General features: G+C 44.4%; 1 protein-coding gene across 2 annotated transcripts in view; it reads left to right on the top strand.

The window, feature by feature from the left end:
- LOC148525068 (spectrin beta chain, erythrocytic-like) overlaps nucleotides 1-25,959 on the top strand; it is a 142,097-nt gene that overhangs the window by 109,080 nt on the left and 7,058 nt on the right. For both annotated transcript variants that reach the window (XM_088471203.1, XM_088471201.1), the window contains exons 27-35: nucleotides 5,223-5,467; nucleotides 8,176-8,314; nucleotides 9,295-9,379; nucleotides 11,191-11,387; nucleotides 15,334-15,431; nucleotides 17,803-17,869; nucleotides 19,914-20,182; nucleotides 23,300-23,473; nucleotides 25,331-25,373. In XM_088471203.1, the coding sequence (XP_088327329.1) occupies nucleotides 5,223-5,467; nucleotides 8,176-8,314; nucleotides 9,295-9,379; nucleotides 11,191-11,387; nucleotides 15,334-15,431; nucleotides 17,803-17,869; nucleotides 19,914-20,182; nucleotides 23,300-23,473; nucleotides 25,331-25,373 (1,317 nt within the window). The remainder of the gene's footprint in view (nucleotides 1-5,222; nucleotides 5,468-8,175; nucleotides 8,315-9,294; nucleotides 9,380-11,190; nucleotides 11,388-15,333; nucleotides 15,432-17,802; nucleotides 17,870-19,913; nucleotides 20,183-23,299; nucleotides 23,474-25,330; nucleotides 25,374-25,959) is intronic.

The following is a 25,959-nucleotide window of genomic DNA, read 5'->3' as shown; positions in this document are numbered from 1 at the left end:
GGAGTAGCAGTAGTGGGAATAGGATGGGAGTAGTAATAGAAGTGGGACACATGGGACAGGATGGGAGTAGCAGTAGTGGAAATAGGATGGGAGTAGTAATAGAAGTGGGACACATGGGACAGGATGGGAGTAGTAGTAGTGGGAAGCAGGGGGTTGAATGGGAGTAGTAGCAGCAGTAATGGTAGAGCAGATGCAGGCTTGGAGTAGTAGTAGTGTGGGGCAGGCTGGGAGTAGTAGTTCAGAACAGGGGGCAGGATAGGAGTAGTAGTGTGGAGCAGGATGGTAGTAGTAGTATGGAGCAAGATGGGAGTAGTAGTGTGGAGCAGAGGGCAGGATGGGAGTAGTAGTGTGGAGCAGGGGGCAGGATGGGAGTAGTAGTGTGGATCAGAGGGCAGGATGGGAGTAGGAGTGTGGAGCATAGGGCTGAATGGGAGTAGTGGTGGGAATAAGCAGGCTGGTTAGAAGTGAAGGAAGCTGCACAAGAATCACCTCCACTCCAGGGTCATCTCAGCTCACCGCCGTCGTTCTCTCTCCGCGCTGACATCCAAAGTGTGTTGGGAAAGCCCCTGCCATCCATGTCCATGTCCCGCTCCTCTCCATCCCAGGAACAGCTTCTGCAGCCCCAGGGAATAGGACTGGATGGCCCAAAGAAAAAGAGTGGCCCGACTGCAGGCAATGGAGGCTGAGGGAGGGGACACTGCACACAGTGAAGTTTGCGTTTGTGCCCGGCGTGTATGAGGCTGGAGGCGGGTTGCTGCGGAGGGGTTGGAGGCGGGGCCGTCAGTGTACACTGACGGACCCGGGCTCCGCAAAGGCTTATGGGAGGAGCTGCTGCGGCTGGGCATGCGCAGCAGCTCCCCCGTCGGCCATTTTTTCTTTCAACTAGTCAGTCAGTGACAGTGTTACTAAGCTTCTGCACTGTGCAGAAGCTGTGCACACACTTTACAGTGCAGCTACTCGATGGCGGCCACGGGACGGCCGGGGTAGAGGAGACCGCGGGAGGGGGGCCGTGCTGCTGCGCAGTTCAGCTGCTGGATCGGAGCTAAGCTCTGATCGTGGCAGCGCGACGGGGGAGGGCCGGAGGGGTGACAGTCATTGAAGGGTGTCGGCCACCAGCCACCAAGGGGGCCGGCCCAACGGGAACTGGCCTGGCGTCCTGGTGGCCCAATCCGCCCCTGCCTGCAGTCCATGACTTGCAGGATAGCAAAAATGGATGCAGTATCGTGCTCAATTTCCTGGTCAGACATATCTGACTAACAATCATCGTGGAAATATCAAGCAGTGCTCAGCATGCAACAGTATGTGACAAACCTCACAAATATTGACAAGTATATATACAGTCAGGTGCATAAATATTGGGACATTGACAGAATTTTCATATTTTGGCCTCTATTCACCACCACAATGGCTTTGAAATGAAACAAACAAGATGTGCTTTAACTGCAGACTTTCAGATTTAATTTGAGGGTAATTATATCCAAATCAGGTGAACGGTGTAGGAATTACAACAGTTTCTATATGTGCCTCCCACTTTTTAAGGGGCCAAAAGTAATGGGACAAACTAAACAATCCTAAATCTAACTTTCACTTTTTAATACTTTGTTGTAAATCCTTTGCAGACAATTACAGCCTGAAGTCTGGAACGCATAGACATCACCAAATGCTGGGTTTCATCCCTGGTGATGCTCTGCCAGGCCTCTACTGCAAATGTCTTCAGTTCCTGCTTGTTCTTGGGGCATTTTCCCTTCAGTTTTGTCTTCATCAAGTGAAATGCATGCTCAATCGGATTCAGGTCAGGGTATTGACTTGGCCATTGCATAACATTCCACTTTTTAGCCTTAAAAAATTCTTTGGTTGCTTTTGCAGTATGCTTTGGGTCATTGTCCATCTGCACTGTGAAGCACCATCCAATGAGTTCTGAAGCATTTGGCTGAATATGAGCATATAATAATGCCCGAAACACTTCAGAATTCATTCTGCTGCTTTTGTCACCAGTCACATCATCAATAAATACAAGGGAACCAGTTCCATTGGCAGCCATACATTCCCACGCCATGACACTACCACCACCATGCTTCACTGATGAAGTGGTATGTTTTGGATCATGAGCAGTTCCTTTCCTTCTCCATACTCTTCTCTTCCCATCACTCTGGTACAAGTTGAGCTTTGTCTTATCTGTCCATAGGATTTTGTTCCAGAACTGTAATGGCTTTTTTAGATGTTGTTTGGCAAACTCTAATCTGGTCTTCCTGTTTTTGTGGCTCACAAATGGTTTACATCTTGTGGTGAACCCTCTATATTCACTCTTGTGAAGTCTTCTCTTGATTGTTGACTTTGACACCTATACACCTACCTCTTGGAGAGTGTTCTTGATTTGGCCAACTGTTGTGAAGGGGTTTTTCTTCACCAGGGAAATAATTCTTCTGTCATCCACCACAGTTGTTTTCCGTGGTCTTCCGGGTCTTTTGGTGTTGCTGAGCTCTCCGGTGCGTTCTTTCTTTTTAAGAATGTTCCAAACAGTTGATTTGGCCACACCTAATGTTATTGCTATCTCTCTGATGGGTTTGTTTTGATTTTTCAGCCTAATGATGGCTTGCTTCACTGATAGTGACAGCTCTTTGGATCTCATATTGAGAGTCGACAGCAACTGATTCCAAATGCAAATGTCACACCTAGAATCAACTCCAGACCTTTTACCTGCTTAATTGATAATGAAATAACGAGGGAATAGCCCACACCTGTCCATGAAATAGCTTTTGAGTTGATAGTCTCATTACTTTTGGCCCCTTAAAAAGTGGGAGGCACATATAGAAACCGTTGTAATTCCTACACCGTTCACCTGATTTGGATGTAATTACCCTCAAATTAAATCTGAAAGGCTGCAGTTAAAGGACATCTTGTTTGTTTCATCTCAAAGCCATTGTAGTGGTGAATAGAGGCCAAAATATGAAAATTCTGTCAATGTCCCAATATTTATGCACCTCACTATATGTTTATCAGACCAAAGATCGTCGGAAGTCCGACTCTCTGTTTGTTCTTTATGACTTCAACAAGCGTGGCTGGCCAGCTTCAAAACAAACTCTGGCTCATTGGTTGCGCCTTACCATTTGTCATGCATATCTTTTGGAAAAGAAGCCGGTTCCGCCTTTGGTGAAGGCTCATTCCGCTAGATCCGTGGGGGCTTCTTGGGTGGCTCTTCATGGTGCCTCTGCCGAGCAGCTTTGTAGGGCTGCCACTTAGTCCTCTGCCAACACTTTCATAAAAGTTTGCGGCTTTTGGGCGTTGGGTTCTTAAATCTGAAAGTCTGCAGTTAAAGCACATCTTGTTTGTTTCATTTCAAAGCCATTGTGGTGGTGAATAGAGGCTAAATATGAAAATTCTGTCAATGTCCCAATATTTATGCACCTGACTGTATGTGAGGTCTCAGAACCACCCTAAGTACACCTGTATTAGGGCAGATTATAAAGAAACGGGATAGATATACACTGACAGGTGAGAGAAAAAAGCACAGACAGTCAGCGCTAGCATAAGTCACTTACAATGCAAAAATATATATACATAAACATTACATATAATATTCTGCAAATGTCGCTGCATTCAACTGCCCAGATTCAGTGTCTGGGAAGGCTATAGCGCTGTGTACACACTCACCCAAATGGCAAGGTACGCAGGGGGACCGGACCAACTGCCGTCCTAGGAGATCTGCGCTACGCCAGAGGGAACATGGCCGCCGGAGACCTCAGAGGAAGCGTGGCCCACGGAGGAAGCAGCTTAGGGACGCCAGACTATAGGCTTAAAAGGCGCTCTGAGATGAGGGGAGGAGCCGCTGTAACAGGGAAGGCTGCCTCCCTTGGCCGGCTATTAACCCCCGGGACGCCGGTTCCCGCCGCCGATCGTTAAGTCCCTGGTGGTCTAGTGGACACGCGGTGTATGGGGGGGCCACCGCCACTGCCAGCGCCTCCAGTCTGTCCCCAGAGACCGGAGGCAAGAGACTGCATAAATGCTTGCGGTGATCCGCGACCTTACCTGCTCCCCGTCGATCCAGCAGCAGTCCTGGGCGCCCACAGAGTCCAGCTAGCACAGACTCTGGGGTCCCGCCGAGATCCCAGATCTGTACTAGCGTCTCGGCGCCGGCGGGGTGGAGGAGTGGCAGCTTGGACGTCCTATGGACAGTCCGACGCTGCCGCTCTGAAGAGTCCAAAAGTAAATAAAAAAACCGTGAACTCATAAAATAAAAATAAGCTATGGGGCTGCTAATCAGCCCCCTCTGCGATAACGGTGACCCGACTCCGGCCGGGCACCTACTCAAACTGAGGTGGCTCTGGCTTGGGGGCGGGTTATAGGGAGAGTGGACCCAGTGCATCTTGGGAGCTGAAAGTTTTAACTGCGTGGTGCCCGGATTTGGTTCCCAACCTATACTCAAGGTCAACCCTGTGGACCCCCTATGGACCCTGAAGAAACCAATAATTTTAACAAGCATGTGCAGACTTTTTTTTATATCTGCTATATAAATTTTTAAGAAGGATGAAAATGGACAAGGAGAACATTATGCTAACTATAATCGGCATTCTTACATTCACTTGTTTTATAAAAATTTACATAGCCCCCAAATACAGTAACTAGGGATGTGTGAGTAACGCTGTCGCCCAGGGCCTAGGGAGCAGCCAACTTCAGCATCACATGACCTCCTAAGCACAAAGTAGAGAGTTCTTGCAGCATACTAGTAGAGGAGGCAGTGTAATGTGCAATAGCTAGTAGAACTAACTGTAAGAACTATCTGTAAGTAGTAAAAGTTATAGAGGTCATAACTATGGGCATATGGGGAGTTCTGATGGACATGTCGGGAGGCCTGTAAGGGTCCTGTGGGGAGATCTAATGGGCATCTTGGGAGGTCTGATGGGCATGTAAGGTACATTTGGGAATATTGGGGAGCATATAGATAGGGTTTATAGGCATGGAAGAGATCTGAGGACCAAGTTTGGGGGCGTGTAGTGGAGTTAGAGTACATGTAGGACTGAGGGCTTGTGGGAATGTTGAGGTAATTTTCAAATTGTTTTTCATTTCTGTAATAACAGTAGCGCGCAGTCTTTCTTAGGTTTAAAGGGTGCACATGCGGAGCTTGAAGTATATCAGGATGCCTATCACAAGTCTTCCAAATAAGTTACTAGCTATTACATGTTACTTAAAAATAAACTAAAGATAGTCCTTTTATATCATTACAGGTCCAGACTTTCCAAGACATAGCAACGCGTCTTCATACTGCCTATGCAGGAGATCAATCCGTGGCGATACAAATGAAGGAGAAGGAAGTGGGAGAGGCCTGGAGAGCCCTTCTGGATGCCTGCAGTGGTCGGCGTAATGAACTGATAAGTGCCTCAGAGAAATTCAGTTTCTTCAGCATGGTGCGAGATTTAATGCTCTGGATGGAAAGTATGATAAGAAATATTGAAACCCAGGAGAGGCCAAGGTAATCGAGCTAAAGGAGTGTCAGAAATAAAAACCTTTAAATATTTAAAATATTAGTTGCCAAGATTTAACAAAAGTATAGCATAATTATAAAAAAAATTGTAGACAAGTAGTTAATTTAATTAGAAAAAAAAATAGTTTATATGTCACATTATATACATGTTATACTGTATGTATATAAGTACATGTAGAGGTATTCATATTCATTTGAAATGGCTGCTATCACTAGCAATGGCAGCCATTTTGTGTTTGGAATATACAGTCCAAATACACTAGTTATTATAACACAAAGGGCCTGATTCAGAGGAAGTGTTGATGCAGCACATAAGCTGCTGATGTTTTCAGCCTACGCATGCGTCCAGGCCGCACTGCGCATGTGTAACAAGGGTTACCTTTCGGGAGCCTCCGAATGAATTTGGATGCAGAGAGAGGCCATTTCAGTGAACATTTCTGGGTGGTAATGGGGCTAGCTAGACAGACGTGGGCGTGTCGCAGTCAGCGACTGTGTCTTTTGCCGCAGTTGCACTGACAGTGGCGGCCATATTCAGATGGATAATCTGCGCCTGCATTGGGTAGGTGCAGTGTTTGATGATGCGGCCGATGGTGCGTCTTAATGTGCACAGCAATAGATTTATGTCATCGTCCATGGTATTAACATAAAGACGCAGTTGCGCCGTACTTGACTACTCTCCAATAATGGCCGGGAGGCTCCTGAAAATCATGTGTGGCTCCTAGCCGCAAAAGAGTGCAAGTCTCCAGGACTGGCCCCCCCACACACACTTTTCCTTAGTTGCCTCCAGGGCAGGCTTGCCTACCCTCCCAATTTGGTCGGGATCCTCCCGAATATCGGGTGCCGCTCCCGACCCCCCGGGAAGGCAGGCAAGCCCCCCCCCAACTACTACAAGAAACCCCTGCAGTGGGGGGCCCGATGACACGATTCACGCTGAATCATGTCATCATGGCTCCGCCCCCTGCTTTACAATGTCAATATTTTCGGCATTGTGAAGAGGGGGCGGAGCCATTATGACGCAATCAATGGCTCCGCCCCTAAAACTGTGTCATTACCTGGCCACGCAAACCCCGCTGTGCACAGACATTCAGCTCCCTCCCAGAAGGAGGGAGCTGAATGTCGGCAAGTATGCTCCAGGGTGAGAAATGGTCTAATCCTAGAAATATTTCTCAGGTGGAAACAACAGGAAAGTGAAAGGTACTGACTGTGTGGTTTGAAGTAGAGGAAGGAAACAAAGATAACTCCAAGACAGTGTACATGTGAGCTAGAGAAGATGGTTGTGCTGCCAATAGATAATGAGATTATGGGAGGTGAGGTTATGCTGGAGGGTGGTAAAATAATCAGCTCACTCTTGGATATTTTAAGTTTAAGAAAGCACTGGGACCTCTATTAGGAAATAAATAAATAAATAACTCAGACTGAATCCAGTTGAAACCCATCATTCCCAAGTGACAACAATATTCTGTCTTCAGTATGATTAATTGTAAAAACATAGGTGCAAGGATTAGCTGTAGCAACTGCTGTTCCCTCCGGGATCAGGTCTAGGGTGCAGGGAGGGAGAGGTTAGGTTTAGGCACTGGGGTAGGGAGGTTAGGTTTAGGCACCAGGGAGGGAAAGACAGGGTTAGGGGTAGGGTTAGGATACTGACCGACATATGTCGAACTCCTAACCCTGTCGGGATGCCGGCATTGGGATTCTGACTGCCAGCATCCCATTCCCAGGTCTGTTTGCTGCTCTTGCTGGTCTGTTCTCCATCTTCTCACAATCTTCACTTATTTGCCCATGTCCTGGTTATGACATGCTTCTGTTATTTCCTATGTTACAAGTTTCATTACACAACTTTGTTCCCTATCTATCTGCTGACTTTTGTACCCTTAATTATTAATGATCTGCTTCACCAATGCCTTCTCATTGTTCCTTCCTCAGATTTTATATGTCCAGTTTTCTAATTGGTTTCTCCATGCTCTTGGTATGATATGTACTTGCATTATCCTGCAGGGCTGTAACTATGGGTGGGCTAGGGGTGCCGCTGCCAAGACCCTAGTGTGCGATAACTTCCCTGCCCCATGGTGCTAGTATTTGGCATGCCTGGAACAGTACCCTGCAGCCTAGAAAACCAGCACATGGAACATCTTTAGGACATTTCAGACATTCAGCTTCTTCCTAGTCCTGGCGGCAAGCCGTGGCAGAGCTGTCCATAGAGTCCTTACGATGCTCCAAGAGCTCAGCTTTTAGTGGTCCCAGTGGCCCCACCTCCTCATTGTGAAATCATGACAACACATGTTCGGGGGCAGGACCAGAGCATGATGCATGATCTCCCTGCCACATCCCTGCTCTTCTGCTCCTGACCTTCTTTCAACTCTTTTACCCCTTTGACACCGATTTCTATAACCAGATCCCAGACCTGTCTAGAACTCTCTGAATATCTCTATCTTTACCTCTTCTGTATATTTCCCCAATGGTTATCTAACTTTGTCTTCTCTGAGCACCACAGACCATATATAATTTTTCTCAATACATACAGAATACATAACAGTGACACCTAAATGCCCTACTAGGTTATTCAAAACACACACCACCTATCAAACACTTTCATTCTCATTGATGGTCCAGCCACAAACTGGCTACCTCTGAATGTAAGTTATAGGCGCTGATACAAGTTACCAAAAATATTTGTATGCATTGTGTTTGTTTCACAGAGATGTATCATCTGTTGAGTTCCTAATAAAGCACCACCAGGAACTAAGAGCGGAAATTGAGGCCAGAAACCCAAATTATGCCAAATGTGTTGAATTAGGTCATACTCTGCTGGCTCATAAGCACCCTGCTTCAGAAGAGGTAACATGCCAACTTACTGTCATTGTAACATGCCAACTTACTGTCATTGGTTAACAATACATATAAAATACATTCAAACTATTTTCTTTTTTTGTCTCTGTAATTGTAAGTCTGCTCATTGTCCCAGAGTATAGCAAAATAGATAAGGCAGAGGGATGATCCATTAGTTGCACCATAATATGGTGTTCTAGGTTCAAATAATGAGTAAGAGAAAATAATATGTTTGGATCCATGACAGACATACACTAGGAAGATACTAAGGGGCCCTGGGCAGTGTCGGACTGGGGCATGAAGGGCCCACCAGGGGAATGCTATTATAGGGGCCCCACTTAGGGTTATGGCCAGCCTCAACAGAGGCTTAGCTAACCAATAGGAGAGTGTATGGTCTGGGCCACTTTAAATATATATACAGTAAATAATGCTAGTGCATGTATGATAATATACCAGATTAATAACAGCAATGCATTGTACAAAATACACCATAGTCCTGTGCAGTGTAATGTAACATGTATAATTATTCAAATGCACAGTCTGAAACCTGATCCGTAGAGAGGTAGGTGGGCCTCAGGCAGTGGGGCCCACACTGGGTTTCATCTGTACCCCTGCGGACCAGTCCGACCCTGGCCTTTGGTGAGGGGAGGACGGGCACCTAATACCAGCCGGCTCTGGGGTCCCGTACTGCCCTGCCCCCAAGGTGGCACAGTTATGTCTCACTGCATGCCAGCTTCTGTAGAGGTTCCCCTCCACACTTGACCATGACCCCTAGAATAGTTGCCTTATTTAATTTTTTTAAATGAAACGTAGGCTCCATAAGGAAGCTTATGAAGAAAAAACTTGACCTAGGTACTTTGCCATTTCATGACCATTAATATCCATTTCACAATTATTCCTTTCTTTTATTTAATTATGTTCCAAATATTCACTGTTCATTAAGCATCCATCCTGCTGACTTTATCCATCTTCTCTCTTTTTTTAAACAGATAAAGGAAAAGCTTGAACAACTCTCAGAAAGACGGGGAGAGATGATGGAGAAATGGGACAAGCGTTGGGATTGGCTTTCGATTTGTGAGTAAAAGTTGAATATACTGCCACCTAATGCATACTTGCTGACTTTATAGCTGCCCACTCCAGGTTGGCACAGTGGGGGTGTGACACGGCATGGTTGAACGGTGCAGTGGCGTGACGGCATGATTGAATCATCGTGGTCCCGATCCACTATACAAATGCCGAGATTACCGTCACTGTAAAGCAGGGGTCGTGGGGCACAACTCAGTGCAAATCTTTACATTGGCCGCCCTGGGAACACCATCATAGACCGTCATTGAAGGTCTCATTTTCTTTTCCAATGATTTTACCTGCAGTAAAGGCAAGTGAATAGAGCAAGAAGCATGAGAAAAAAATATAATACTGGCGTAAAACACCTAAATGCTAGTAAAAACAATAGTGGGTATAAGGTAATTTAGAAAAATTTAGCAATATTATTTATTAAAAATAATAAAGGAGCAATATTAATTAATTGTTAATTGGTGTTTCAAAATGTTTTTACGATGGGGCAACATTTCTTTTTTTATGGTTATATAAATGTTGTCCACATCATTAAAGGGTTTTAAACCTGACGTTTAGTAAATCTGAGGTTTCTATACTTCTAATGGGAAACACATTAATGGTACGTTGATGTTCAATTGTAATGAGGTTTCACTCCGGGTTGGAGTCTACTAAATCTGCAGGATACAATCACACGGGGAACCGCAGCAAAACCCGCTACTTAGTAAATTTACCTCTTAATGTTGTTAATATGTTGCGTTCTGCATTATTGTTTGTTTATATTAAGAAACAGGGCAAGCAGTGTTAAATATTTTTGATTGTAAAATACAATTTACACCTGATAGAAACAAGATATCATTGCAAACTAAGGGCTGCATTCAATTAGCGGCGAAAAGCCGATTTTTGCAAAAAAGTTTTGCCGATGACGTCATTTCGCCAGCAGAAACTTATCCCCTTATTCAATTGTTGCGACTTTTCGCCGGTGCGAAAACGCAATGCAATGTACCCGGCGGAAAAGTTTCACCTATGAATAGCTATCGGAAAAAAGTGCAGAACTGCGGCTTTGGGGTGCAAAGGTGGGGAAACCACCCTGCACCCTTTGGACAGGTCCCCAAAGGTAAACTGCATAAAAAAATTCTTAAAAAAAAATAAAGAACACCCCAAAAATTGACTTTGAAAAGGTACAAAGTTGGGGTACAAACTTAAAAACTAGCTAAATAGACTTTGGCGGGGTCTGCAAGTATGGGGGAGGTGTATTTTTGATTGCAGGTGATTGCTGAAGGTGTGTTTTTAACGCTTTTTAAGACCTCACTTTTGCGATTTTTAATCATGCTTGCGCCCATTTTCATGTATCCCAAATTAGCTGGGACTAGTTATTTCCCACCAAAAAACTGCTAAATGCTATTCTTCACCAGTTGTGCAAAGATGCTAAGTAGCAGCTAATGAGAGCATTTAAGTACCCCAAATAGCTTCAGCAGGGCTATTCGGGGGCATCTACCATGATCCCCAATGTTAGTGCATCTTTTGGGGGTGTCAGGCTGATTTCCCCATATCTGACTTTCGCCTGTTTGCGTTTCACCGGGACGTGTTTTTGCATCCTTTGGAATTGAATATGGGAATAAGCAGGGACACGCATGATACTTTTTCACATGCAAAACCAACTATGTCGTCGAAAAGTTCGGCATGCGAAAAGTGCGGGACTTTTCATGGCTAATTGAATATGCCCCTAAATGTACAGCTCATGGATTAGGAAGATGTTCTCTCCTTGAGCACAACTGTTGCCACCCTTGTTGGTGCCCCACTGGGTAATAACCGTGCGGTGTTTCTTTCAGTGTTGGAAGTCTGTCAGTTTGCAAGAGATGCCTCCATGGCAGAAGCCTGGTTGATAGCGAAGGAACCTTATTTGTTAACAAAGCATGTAGGAAATAGCGTAGACGATGTGGAAAAGTTATTAAAGAAGCATGAAGCCTTTGAGAAATCCACAGCAACGTGGGAAGAGAGATTTGCAGCACTGGAAAGGCTGACCACGGTACGTCTGTTACAGGATCCACGGAACACCAGCACCAGTTGCATCACAGATGGTTCATAGTTTGAGTCTCCAGCTATTTAATGAAAGCACTTGAATATGGAGATACATAAAAGTATAGATTTGTGTTCTGTTACTGTTTCATTCATAAAGGTTACATTTTCTATGCTGGGATTCTACAACATTTACCTTGTAACATTCCTCTCACTGAAGGTAGTTTGTGGGTACAAACAAGTGGGGTATTACAGTCCTAGAAACTTAAAGCAAAAATAAAATAGAAATTGTGAAGACTTAGGACCTCATTCAGAGTCGGTCGAAGCGGCCGCACGGTCGTACAGGAAAAGGGGCCGGATATGCAAATGATTCCCTCGCAAGTTGCGTCCCTAAGTTCGGATCGGTAGCTGGCTGACCAAGGGGAGGAAGCGGCCGGAAGACAAAAAAATACACCCCCTTCTCGTACGCATTACACGTCATCTCTGGGCATATAAGGATTAATCGAGACCATCGAGAACCATCGGAACTGGTCGTAGAGCTTAAGGTTGACCATACCCTCTCTTAAGCTCTACGATCATGTCAGTGTAAAAACCTCCCATGTCACATGTGCCATGACGCTACTTTGTTAATTATGCACTCCCATAAACCGTATGCACTCCCATAAAACGCCATTCGCATAATTAGGCACGCCTGCGTTCGGATCTCCACTCCCCCGTTTTCAAGCACCTTCCCCTGTTACCACCCACAAACGCCTCAATCTGTCACTCAAACTACCGACCTGGCTGTGTTCAAGGAGAGAGAAATTTCTGATCGTAGCGGCTAGTTTGCACACGCGCATTGCGAACTTTACGCATGCGCAGTATAGCGAACATCGGTGGCGTACGACCGTGCGGCCGCTTCGACCGACTCTGAATGAGGTCCTTAGTGTGGGTACACACTTGCACGATATCGGACCAATTTGTCTGATTTGGCCAAATCGGAACGACAAATCGGCCATATTGCGCAGTGTGTATGCCAATCACACCATATCGCATGTGGTGCAGTGCATATTAATGAAGGACGGAACGGAATAAACCATTGAATTTGCTGATTCTGGGGCTGATTCAGAGACGGACGCAATGGCAATTTTTATGCAGATCGAGCGATTGTTTGTCATTGCTCATGCGTATAAGCCTCACTGTGCGTGCGCAGTGATTGCATTGCGATTACGGATGCACAGAAGAATACATTGCAAAGTGGGTGGTAGTCAAGGGCGTATCTATAATGGGTGCAGGGTGTGCGGGGCACACGGGCACCTGGGTCCAGGGGGGCCCCGCACCGCACACCCTGCACCGATAGTATTACTTACCTCTCCAGAGTCCCACGTTGATGCAGGAGCCTGGTGCTGTAAAAACATTTTCCCGTTGTTTGCGCATAACTCCGGCGCTGGCTGCGCACAGCTCAGTCCGCTGCCAGCCGCCAGACAGAGAGGAGGGGGCCCATGTTGGAGACTGCACACGGGCCCCCTCCTCTATAGAAACGCCCCTAGTGGTAGTCAGCATTTGGGGTGGTAACGAGGGTGATTAGAAAGAGGCAGGCGTGTCTGACCGTTTATGCACCATTACATGGGTGTGCATAAATTAGCCCTTGCAATCTCCTATGCAGCATGAGAGCCCTCTGCGTGTAAGGAGAGCTGCCGAGTCTGTGGCTTGTCAGACCTGCCGCAAGGGCAAGATGGCTGCAAGGGCAAGATGGCGTGGATGTTACCGATATTTACGCGTGTAAGCAATGTTGTACGCATGTGAGAAGACAACAGTGGGTGTCCTTATGCCTGGGTAAGCTTTAAAACTTTTAGCATATTTTCGCATCTGTGTTCTGTGTGAAATCGCAGCTGCAATTGCATTAGCTCCTTTCTCTGAATCAGGCCCCCTGCCAGTATTTCCAGTGGGTCTAGTGGTCCCTCATTGCTCTCTTCTCTTAGAACTCACTGTATTTGAAACAAACCGATCAACTGTTTATGATGACTCTACCCGATGAACTTCCTATGCACATGATGATACATTATTACACGTTTTGCAGTCTTGTTACATTAATTTAAGTCATGTTTAAGAATCATTTTGACAATTATACTTATAATCGATTTATACCAATTTTTGAGACTATTAAATAGTTCTGCCTCTTTCTTATCTGCTACCTTCTATAGGTGTGATTTTCAACCTTTTTCAACTCAAGGCACACTACGCAAGATTTTAAAATTGCCAGGGCACAGTAATAAAACACACTACATTGGCTTCCACAGTAATAAAACACACTACATTGGCCTCCACAGTAATAAAACACACTACATTGGCCTCTACAGTAATAAAACACACTACATTGGCCTCCACAGTAATAAAACACACTACATTGGCCTCCACAGGAATAAAGCGCGCGTCCATTGGCCTCCACAGTAATAAAACACACTACATTGGCCTCTACAGTAATAAAACACACTACATTGGCCTCCACAGGAATAAAACACACTACATTGGCCTCCACAGTAATAAAACACACTACATTGGCCTCCACAGGAATAAAACACACTACATTGGCCTCCACAGGAATAAAGCGCGCGTCCATTGGCCCCAGAGAAGTAAAACATACATACATTGGCAACAGGGGTGTATCCAGGGGTCCGGGCGCCCCTGGGAAAGAAAGAGATCGGCACGCCCCCCGCCTCCATATTTTGTGAATAATTACACTCTGTGAAGGGGTCATTGGGTGCAACCGTACAGTCCCTGCTCCACATCTTTGTGATTGTGCTTCCCCCTCCTCATCTGTGTTATTGTGTCCCCCCTCCTCCCCATCTGTTTTGTCATGCTCCCCCCCTCCTCCTCATCTGTTATTGTGCTTCCCCCTCCTCCTCCTCATCTGTGTCTGTTCTGCTCTTTCCCTCCCTCCTCCCCATTGTTGTCTGTTATTCTGTACTCCCCCCCCTCTTCCCCATCGGGCTCTCTCCCCCTCCCCCTTGTACCCATCAGTGTCAGTTATTCTGTGTCTCTGTCCCCCACCCCCGTCACTTACCTCTTCCCTGCTCCTCCTTCACTGTCAGAGCAGAGAGCACCTCCGCGGGTCATCGAAGAGCTGGGTGACTGGTGGGGCGGCCGGGCACACAGGCAGTGTGGCGTGCATGACCTGTGATGTCACAACGCTGCATCTAGGCATGGCTCAGCCTGTTCTGTGATCTGCGGCTCTTGTCTCTAGGGCATCGGCACACTAAACAACCGCCCGCGGCACACTAGACAATATGCTAATGTCTGCAAAGATCACCCGAGCATAAAGACGCCCACTGCTGCCTTCTTACCTGCGTGCGACAACGCATACCCGCGTAAACATCAACGCACATCGGCAACCATCTTACTCTTTTGGCAGGTCGGACCTGCCGCAGCCTTGGGAGCTCTTCTGACTTGCAGAGCTGCATAATGCACTTGCAGTGGCTAAGTTATGCATGCCCATGTAACAGCGTTTAATTGGACAGGCACGCCTGCATTTCTCTGACCACCCCCTGTCACCACCCCCAAATGCTGACAACCTGTCACTCACTCCGCAATGAAGTCCCATGTGCCTCCGTGATTGCAATGCGAGCGCTGCACACGTGCAGTGGGGCTTATACGCATAAGCAATGGCAAACAAATGCTCTATTGCTTGCATAATCGCCTTTGTGTCCATCTCTGAATCCGTATCTACCGTACATTAGTCCACATCTATATAGAAAATGTAAAAAAACGAAACGCAACATTTTATAACATTTGTAAACAGAAGGTATATTTTACTGATCACCACACTATCCGGCTTCTGCATGCGTCATATATTTACAGAGGGTCCCAGAACAAATCTGCTCTCAGCTAATGAATTTCTGAAACTGACTGGAATTATTTGGATTTTTGCAGAGCTGTTGTCAGTGTTTGTATTGATTACGCTATTTGTCCTTTTTCAGTTGGAATTACTGGAAATACGGAAATATCAAGAAGCCAGGAGTCTACAAATGGCGCTGGCAGCTGATGTTGAAACAAGAGAGGTTCAGGCAGAAATTCAGTAAGATCCCAAAAAATGAGCCTGTATTATAATGAGTGATAGGGCAGCTGGCTTGGAGGATCGCTTCAAGTTGTCGGCAATCTTTCACAAACACCCTCTTTTAGTATGCTATCTGGGGCTTCTCATCAGTTTTGAGCTTTGTATGTTAGAAGTCTAAATTGGCATAAAATTAGAAAGTAAAAAAACTGTTATTTGGGTACTTTGTGCTTTTGTTGCACACACATTAGTTTAGGAATGAAAAATGAATTACTACTACAGTACCAGGAGTGTAACAACCAGTCTCGTTTTAACAAATGAAGGGGTATGTGTGGAAGTTGTTAACTGGGTCCCCTCATCCCGGAAAGTAGCACTGGCACAAGCGCAGAAGATAGCAGTGACCCTGGCAAGTGACAGCGGGCCCGATTCAGACCCGGACGCTAAGCCCCGGACGCACGCTATGGGCGATTGTCGCCCGTCTGCGCATGTATATGCATTGTAGCGCGCGTGCACGAACCAGTCATTGCGATTGGGAATTGTGCGCTCTTAGCACAAAGACTGAGCGCTACTTTGAGTGACAGCGCAGTTTGTGGGTGGTAACAGGGGAAGGTGCTTGTGAACGGGGGAGTGGTGCTGCGAATGCAAGCTTGTCTGGGCATCAAAACGGAGTTGTATGGATGAGCATAATTAGCATGGAAGGGTCATTGTACACGTCACTTGGTTGTATTTCAGCCTGCAGTGATCGCAGTGCTTGCGGTGGGGTAGGGTCTACCTCAAGCGCTGCGTGCAGCTCCGATGGCTCTCGATGGTTCTGATTAATCATACACTTCCTGGAGATGACATGTGTTAAGAAAGAAAAGTGGGCGTCATTACACCGGCGTGCGCTCGCAAGTGAATTGTATCATCACAGCAGAAGTGAATGGGATCCTGGTGGGTGGTTTACTGAAATCCCTATAATCAGTGAGAATAGGCAAGAATGAAATGTATTCATTTAGGAGAGCATATTTAGCATGTATAGCAGAAAACATGGCAGTGAGGAGGTGCTCATAGCCTAGTCACTCAAAACTATCCTATTTTATAAGAGAGACAGAAATGCACATGTTAAATAAAAACCATGTACTAAATTGCTGATAATATTTCAAAACATCTTACACAAAATAGAATAAAGTGTTTCTGGTACTTTATAAAATAACATATCCTTATTACAATGATTGTTCATTTATAATATGCCACAAAATGCAGAACCATACAGTGTTACATTTAAATTGTGTCTACAAATTAACATGATAATGGTTGGCTCACAAGGGATGTAGTCATGGGATACCGACTCCGGCATCCTGACCACCGGCATCCCGACGGTAAGTAGTGGGGGGACAGGGAGGGTTAGGCGTTAAGCACTAGGGGGAGGGTTAGGATTAGGCAGGGAGGGTAAGAGTTAGGCACTAGTGGGAGGGTTAGGATTAGGCGCTAGTGGGGGAGGTTAGGATTAGGCACCAGTGGGGGAGGTTATCATTAGGCACTAGGCAGTGAGGGTTAGGGTTAAGCACTAGTGGGGGAGGTTAAGTTTATGGTGCAGGGAGGGTTAGGGGAAGGGTTAGGATACCTACCGACAGGTGTTGGTATCCTAACCCTGTCTGGATGCCAGCATCAGGATTTTGACCGACGGGATCCTGAGCGCCGGCATCCCATACTAACCAGGCCCACAGAATGGGTTCTATATGGGTGAAAGTAGTACATGATTCAACAGGTCCTGCAGTCATCTAATAAAGTATAAGCATCTGCTACACACCTACTTTGACATTTTATAAATATCTCGTAATGGCTTTAGCTCTGCAGACACCTAGAGAAAGTAAAATCTGCCAATTCAAACAGTGGATTAAACATTTAAATGAGGAATCCCCATATTGCTGCGACCAGGGGTGCCAAGACAGGTAGGGGTGGGTAGAAAGTGCCCAGGCCTGGACCTGTCTGGGTGTGCCAGGGAGGCTCAACCATGCCGCCAAGTTCAGAAGCATTATTGCGCACAACGTCAGCAGAGGGCCCCAGTATTCACATTGGGGTGTGACCACGCCCCCAAGCGCTCGCTTGGCCTTGCCTCCCCAGTACCGGAAGCTCAAAAGATCTCTTGGAGGCCCTGACTATTGCCCAACAGGAAAGAATGTTAATCAGAGATAATGCGGTAACTCAAAAATTAGAATCATATTTTAGTTAAGGTAATAAAAGTACATGTGTAAGTGTATTATAATTGGCATGAATGCAGTTAGCAATAATTGTTGTATTGTTTGAATAAATGTTGTTACATGAATCCAACAGTCATCACAGGCAAATCAATACACTAATCGCCTTTATATTATTGCATTAAGATAAAGTATTGTTAACCTCCTTTTCCTACTAGTGTCCAGCCAAAAGAAGAAAGAGAGCTCCTACAGTCAGACAGCCAGACTTTTGAAGAGTCAGCACAGGTGAGATGATGAAGCTCAACAAATGTATTTTCCAATGAATATATTGTGCATGTCTTTCTGCAGCTATTACTGGCTGCATTGCTTTATTCGCACATCAGTGATGATTTATAATGGTGTTGGGTGAATTCATCCTTTTTTCTGGTTTTCCAAAGCACATACTGCTCATTATAAATTCATCTTATACCTCATTCTATCTTTCTAATAAAAATGGTGCCCTCCACTGAATTCTGCTGAATGACATAAGTGAAAGACAATGTATGGCCTTATGAAAATGCTCTATAAAGTCCCTTTTCATATCTTTTGGGTTTTTATCTAGTGCCTTTACAATGCAAACCACAGATATTTAGTGACATTGAACTGCAGATCCCTGGTGACTTTCCAATATAAATCCAGATCTCTATTGGTTGTCAGGACTGGGGACTCTGGATTTCCCGGGAGAGACCTAGATACCTGCTCACTGATAGCTCGAAAGGTTTGGAGTAGAGAAGGACGTATGTAACTCTTCCTCATAGGTGTAAGATGAAGTAGATGTAATGCAGCAGGACAATACTGAGAGAAAGGTGCACTGGGAATAGACACTGGGACTTAAACCAGATTGTAGCACAAACTGGGACCAGATTGGAACCGGACTATAGCACGAACTGGAGTCGGATTGAAACCGGTACGTGTCACAGACTGAGGCTGGATTTCTACCGGACTGTAGCATAAACTGGAGCCGGATTGGGACCGGACTGTAACAGACACTGGAGCCAGATTGGGACCGGACTGTAGCACAACAGGAGCCAGATTGGGACCGGAATGTAGCACACACTGGAGCCGGATTGGAACCGGAATGTAGCACACACTGAAGCCGAAGTGGAATCGGACTATAGCACAAACTGGAGCTGGATGGACTGGACTATAGCACAAACTGAAGCCGTAGTGGGACCAGACTATATCACAAATTGGAGCCGGATGGGTCCAGACTATAGCACAAACTGGAGCCGGATGGGACCGTACTGTAGCACAAACTGGAGCCAGAGTGGGACCAGACTATAGCACACCCTGGAGCCGGATTGGGACCACTGCTGGAATCGACAAGTGAACCGTAGACAGCTAGCCAAGGAGATGGAGCCTTCGACGTCTAATAGCAACGAAGCTTAGGCACAGAATTCTGTCAGTGGAGGGTATTTATACCCTGGGTCACACATTGATTGGCCGGTGCGGTCAGGTGGACATTAGCCTGGCTGCCATTGGGGATTAGCGGACAGGTTACTGGGACCAACATGGCTGTGCCCAATGTCCGGAACCGGCAGGAACGCCGTCGGAGCCCGCCAAGACCGTTGGGAGCCCAGCAACAGCGCATTCTCCTGAGAGCCTCCAGGCCAGATTATACAAGCTATTTGCCAGTTAAAGAGCTGGGACCATCTTGATGGATCTTGGCACTTTAACTATTGAATGACTGGTGCTACCACACACCTAACTAACCCAAAACTGCTGAGATTAATTTTTGTGCTGTGAGATTGCACCATCCCCTCAGCTCCAATATATGACTCTGCCAAGCAGTATTTCATGGTGGTAGATCATGTACAGAGCCAAAGACAGTCCACCTTGGTGTTTGTGCCTATACCTGTGTTTAAGTCTTGGCCTCCTACCCAGCCAGAGGCAAAGTCTCTCACCATTCTCTAACAAAGGTTGACAAAGAATTTAGGGGGAATCTTAACCAAGATTGTTTGATGAAAACCTGAGATAGTACATTCATACAACGCATGCACAGTCCCAAGTTTTGCCGCTCATGGGCGGCACAATTTTGAATTATTAGTTTCAATTACGGCTGTTTGATATAACACCTGCCAGCTGCGGTAGTTACATGTAGAAGCAAATATATAAGGTTATGACTTACTGTAAACTCCCCATTCTTTGACGTTTTGATGAGACAACTGTGGCTTTATGTGGAAATGACAGTTAAATTAGGAAAATGTAACCCAGAATCCCATATATGTTATAATGAAGATGTAATGGTCAGTTATCATTAATTATTATTGTTTTTATTGTAATGTTATAGGTGACAGACGTAAAAGACTTTGAATTGCCAAGCCTACAGGAAGTTATTGAAGAGATGCAAGACACAGACGAGTGGAAGAGCACAAAAGATGAGCGTGAGGCAGAACACACGGAGCAGATTGAATATAGTCTATTGCGGCCAACTGTGATTGTGACAGAAGATGTTTCTACTCTCCCAGCAAGTGTAGCTAGTTCCATTAGTGCTCAGATGGAGGGATATTTACTAAGAAGACACGACTTAGAAGGCTCACCGAAAAAAGCTCAAAACAGGTAAATGATTGCTCTAGAATTTGGACATGATAATAATAAAAAATTAAGAATATAATATTCCCATAGTTGCAAAATAGTTACCTCTTTCCTACTGACTTATGTCTATGTCCACAGTTGTCAGTTGGTATATATACAGTCAGGTGCATAAATATTGGGACATTGACAGAATTTTCATATTTTGGCCTATATTCACCACCACAATGGCTTTGAAATAAAACAAACAAGATGTGTTTTAACTGCAGACTTTCAGATTTAATTTGAGGGTAATTACATCCAAATCAGGTGAACAGTGTAGGAATTACAACGGTTTCTATATGTGCCTCCCACTTTTTAAGGGACCAAAAGTAATGGGACAAACTAAACAATCCTAAATCTAACTTTCACTTTTTAATACTTTGTTGAAAATCCTTTGCAGGCAATTACAGCCTGAAGTCTGGAACGCATAGACATCACCAGACGCTGGGTTTCATCCCTGGTGATGCTCTGCCAGGCCTCTACTGCAAATGTCTTCAGTTCCTGCTTGTTCTTGGGGCATTTTCCCTTCAGTTTTGTCTTCATCAAGTGAAATGCATGCTCAATCGGATTCAGGTCAGGGGATTGACTTGGCCATTGCATAACATTCCACTTTTTAGGCTTAAAAAACTCTTTGGTTGCTTTTGCAGTATGCTTCGGGTCATTGTCCATCTGCACTGTGAAGCGCCGTCCAATGAGTTCTGAAGCATTTGACTGAATATGAGCATATAATATTGCCCGAAACACTTCAGAATTCATTCTGCTACTTTTGTCAGCAGTCACATCATCAATAAATACAAGGGAACCAGTTCCATTGGCAGCCATACATGCCCACGCCATGACACTACCACCACCATGCTTCACTGATGAGGTGGTATGTTTTGGATCATGAGCAGTTCCTTTCCTTCTCCGTACTCTTCTCTTCCCATCACTCTGGTACAAGTTGATCTTTGTCTGATCTGTCCATAGGATGTTGTTCCAGAACTGTAATGGCTTTTTTAGATGTTGTTTGGCAAACTCTAATCTGGTCTTCCTGTTTTTGAGGCTCACCAATGGTTTATATCTTGTGGTGAACCCTCTATATTCACTCTTGTGAAGTCTTCTCTTGATTGTTGACTTTGACACATATACACCTACCTCCTGGAGAGTGTTCTTGATTTGGCCAACTGTTGTGAAGGGGTTTTTCTTCACCAGGGAAATAATTCTTCTGTCATCCACCACAGTTGTTTTCCGTGGTCTTCCGGATCTTTTGGTGTTGCTGAGCTCTCCGGTGCGTTCTTTCTTTTTAAGAATGTTCCAAACAGTTGATTTGGCCACACCTAATGTTTTTGCTATCTCTCTGATGGGTTTGTTTTGATTTTTCAGCCTAATGATAGCTTGCTTCACTGATAGTGACAGCTCTTTGGATCTCATATTGAGATTCGACAGCAACTGATTCCAAATGCAAATGTCACACCTAGAATCAACTCCAGACCTTTTATCTGCTTAATTGATAATGAAATAACGAGGGAATAGCCCACACCTGTCCATGAAATAGCTTTTGAGTTGATAGTCCCATTACTTTTGGCCCCTTAAAAAGTGGGAGGCACATATAGAAACCGTTGTAATTCCTACACCGTTCACCTGATTTGGATGTAATTACCCTCAAATGAAATCTGAAAGTCTGCAGTTAAAGCACATCTTGTTTGTTTCATTTCAAAGCCATTGTGGTGGTGAATAGAGGCCAAAATATGAAAATTCTGTCAATGTCCCAATATTTATGCACCTGACTGTATATATATATATATATATATATATATATCTATATATATATATGCCTGCTCAGTATGGTGGTTGAGCATGTCACTGTGGGCTCTATTTATCATTGGTGATAGGAAAGATATTTTGTTACCGCTGTTCCCCAAAGCAGCAGAACAATGCTCAGCTCCCCAGCGATATTTGCTTAGATTGTATTAATAGTCTTACTGCCAGAAAAAGAATACTTTCATGAAAGCATTTTTTTTTTCTTTACCAGCCCCCGGGTATCACCATCTTATACCATGGTGATAGCCGGGGGTATAAGATGGTGTTCCTGTTAAATAGTGGATAGATGGCTTCCTCATGCTTTACATGGTGCAACTTTTGCCAGAGACCCCCAGCAATAGTTACTGCCAGTGATATTCAGTGACCACCACAGATGGCGGTATACTGTGACAAATAGCATAAAACCATAAATCTAGTGAAAACAGATGTTTTAGTGGGAGCTTAGGGTTTTCACTCAACAATAAATAGAATTTTATATGTGAAACTGGGACGTCAAGGACATTACAATGGTTAGAAAACATTTTATTCAGTTATTGGCTGTCCATTTGTTACATATACAGTATATATTAAACTTACTAATGGATGTGTTCACGTTCAGTAGTTAACATCTTGTGACATCATAAGAGTGACATCATCAGGGGGTTTTGATTGAAGGGAGGCATAGTGGGAGCAGGGTAGATGTGGATCAGATCTCCTGTCCTTTAATCATTAATAAGTAAACCTGTGTACACACTATACAATGTAACAAAGGATGTGACGGTCGTCCCAATTTCACTAAATCCCAGAACACAAGACAGAATTGCAAAGCTGCATGCAGGCAGCTTTGCAATTCCGCCCTTGCTGATATGCAAATTAAGAAGGAGGTGAATCACACCCCCCGCTGCATTTGCGATCCCAGTACTGCAACCGAGGTTGCAGTCTGGGATCACTATCACGATCGGTCGCGATGGTGTACGGTGTCAGGGCACCGGCCAGCTGAGTGAGACTCAGCTTACTCAGGCTGTCCAGCTTGCTAGGCCAGGAAACTGCATCTGTCAACTCCTACCTTGCCACTGCTGGAAAGCGGGGTGGACACGCCCCCGTTTCCCGGAACGCCGGCCGTCCCCGCACTGCCCTTTAAATGCCTCTGCATGTCAATCAGCCAGAGACATAGACGGGGCTGCGTGTGATCACGCAGGACCCGTTCTACACATTCGCAGAACGAGTCCTGCGCACGCACAGATACCTGATATTCTGGAATCTGCGTTCAGCATTGCACATACGTTTACGAACATTAACAAAGTGTATTTTACATCTATACAGGCCCTGGAACAATGTCTATTGTGTGCTAGCGAACAATGAGTTATTTTTTTACGAAGATGCCAAGCGCTTTGCTCTACGTGAGACTTTCCATGGTGAAGATGCGCTTTTCTTAGGCAATGCGGCTTGTGAGGCTGTGGCAGATTCTAAGAAGAAGAAGCATGCTTTCAGGCTTAGGTGAGATACTGCATTTATTACACACTGGTACATTGAATATTATTATAAATGACTGTGGATAAGACCCTTATCCGAACATTTACAAACACCCAAAGTATATTACTCATCCTTCTTTTTACTCTCTGGAGGACAATGCAGTTGTGATGAAGAATATCTTCCTCACAACTGCATTGTTCTCCATATACTCTACTCATATTTGTTCTATATATAAGCAGAATGCACTTAATTTGTAAAAAATAATAACACTACTACTACTACTGATAATAATACTACTTCTACTACTAATACTATCACTACTACCCCTACCACTACTACTACTTATAATACTACTCCTATTCCTACTAATACTAGACCTACTACTACTGATACTACCACAACTACTACTAATACTACTACTCCTTCTACTAATACTACCATAACTACCACCACAACTACTACTACTACCACTACTCCTACTAATAATACTACCACAACTACTACTACTAATACTACTACTCCTTCTACTAATACTACCACTACTAATACTACCACCACCACAAGTACTACTACTAATACTACTACTCCTTCTACTAATACTACCACCACTACTACTTCTTCTACTAATACTACTACTAATAATAATAATACCACTACTACCACAACTACTAATACTAATACTACAACTACTACTACTAATACTCCTACTACTAATACTACCACTACTAATACTACCACTACTCCTCCTACTACTACCACCACAACTACTACTACTAATACTACTCCTTATTTTAATACTACCACTACTAATACTACCACCAACACCACAACTACTAATACTACTCCTTCTACTAATACTACCACCACTACTACTACTCCTTCTACTAATACTACCACTACTAATACTACCACCACCACAAGTACTACTACTAATACTACTACTCCTTCTACTAATACTACCACCACTACTACTTCTTCTACTAATACTACTACTACTAATAATAATACCACTACTACCACAACTACTACTACTAATACTACAACTACTACTACTAATACTCCTACTACTAATACTACCACTACTAATACTACCACTACTCCTCCTACTACTACCACCACAACTACTACTACTAATACTACTCCTTATTTTAATACTACCACTACTAATACTACCACCAACACCACAACTACTAATACTACTCCTTCTACTAATACTACCACCACTACTACTACTACTACTACTACTACTACTACTACTACTCCTTCTACTAATATTACCACCACAACTACTACTAATACTACTACTCCTTCTACTAATACTACCACTACTATTACTACTACTAATACCACTACTACCACAACTACTAATACTACCACTACTACTACCACCACAACCACTACTAATACTATTACTAATACTCCTACTACTAATACTACCACCACAACTACTACTAATACTACTACTCCTTCTACTAATACTACCACTACTACTACCACAACTACTAATACTACTACTCCTTCTACTAATACTACCACTACTGCTAATAATACTACTACTACTACTTCTACTAATACTCCTCCTACTACTACTACTAATAATACTACTACCTCTACTACTAATACTATCACTACTACCCCTACCACTACTACTACTTATAATACTACTACTACTTATACTACTACCACTACTACTACTATCACCACCACTACTACTAATAATAATAATACAAAAATTTTGTAAAAGATGCTTTGATATCACAAAAAATGTAGTTAGATGGTTTCTCCTCTAATAGTGCTGTTAGATGGGTCGCTATGTTACTATTTTTCCACTGCTCTTGTTCATTCAGAATGAAAGATAATTAAAGTACTTTCCTTTCCTAGGCTGAATGATGGCAATGAGTGGCTCTTCCAAGGAAAGGATGAGGTATGTATAAACTACAATAGGTCAAGGCCATAAAATTGGAAGGCTGTATGTAGGACAGGTTTTCAGTATGGTATAATATTATTTCCTCAACTTTGCCAAAATGTCTACAAGAGTGCATATATTTACTAAACAAGAGCAGAGGCAGGGCATTCCTTACCAAGTCTGGTGTAGGAGCATTTGGGACCTAGTTTAGTGGCAATTTGCAAAAAATTTATTTAATTGTTTTCAGAACAATTTTGTTAAAAAGTATTTGCACTCCACAAAGGTACTTGATTTTTGGGGATGTAGTTGGCATGGTCGGGATGGCATTGCTCAGAATGCTGGTGCCAGAATCCCGACACAGGTCAGAATCCCGGCACTGGCATCCATACCGCTGACATCCTGATGGTAAGTATCAGGGTTAGACACTGGGGGGAAGGTTAGGGTTAGACTGGGGGGGGGGTCAGGCTGCTAGGGAGGAAGGTTAGGGTTATATTGCATGGGGGAGGGTTAGGCTGTGGGGGGGGTTAAGGTTAGGCTGCTGGGGGGGAAGGTAAGGGTTAGGCTGCAGGGGGGGTTAGGCTGCTGGGGGGGAAGGTTAGAGTTA

This window comes from Taudactylus pleione, unplaced genomic scaffold (genome assembly GCF_031769625.1).
Source record: "Taudactylus pleione unplaced genomic scaffold, aTauple2 ptg000113l, whole genome shotgun sequence".
Taxonomy (NCBI): Eukaryota; Metazoa; Chordata; class Amphibia; order Anura; family Myobatrachidae; genus Taudactylus; species Taudactylus pleione.
Note: the sequence above shows the minus strand (reverse complement) of the source record. Positions and strands in the feature narration are given on the sequence as shown.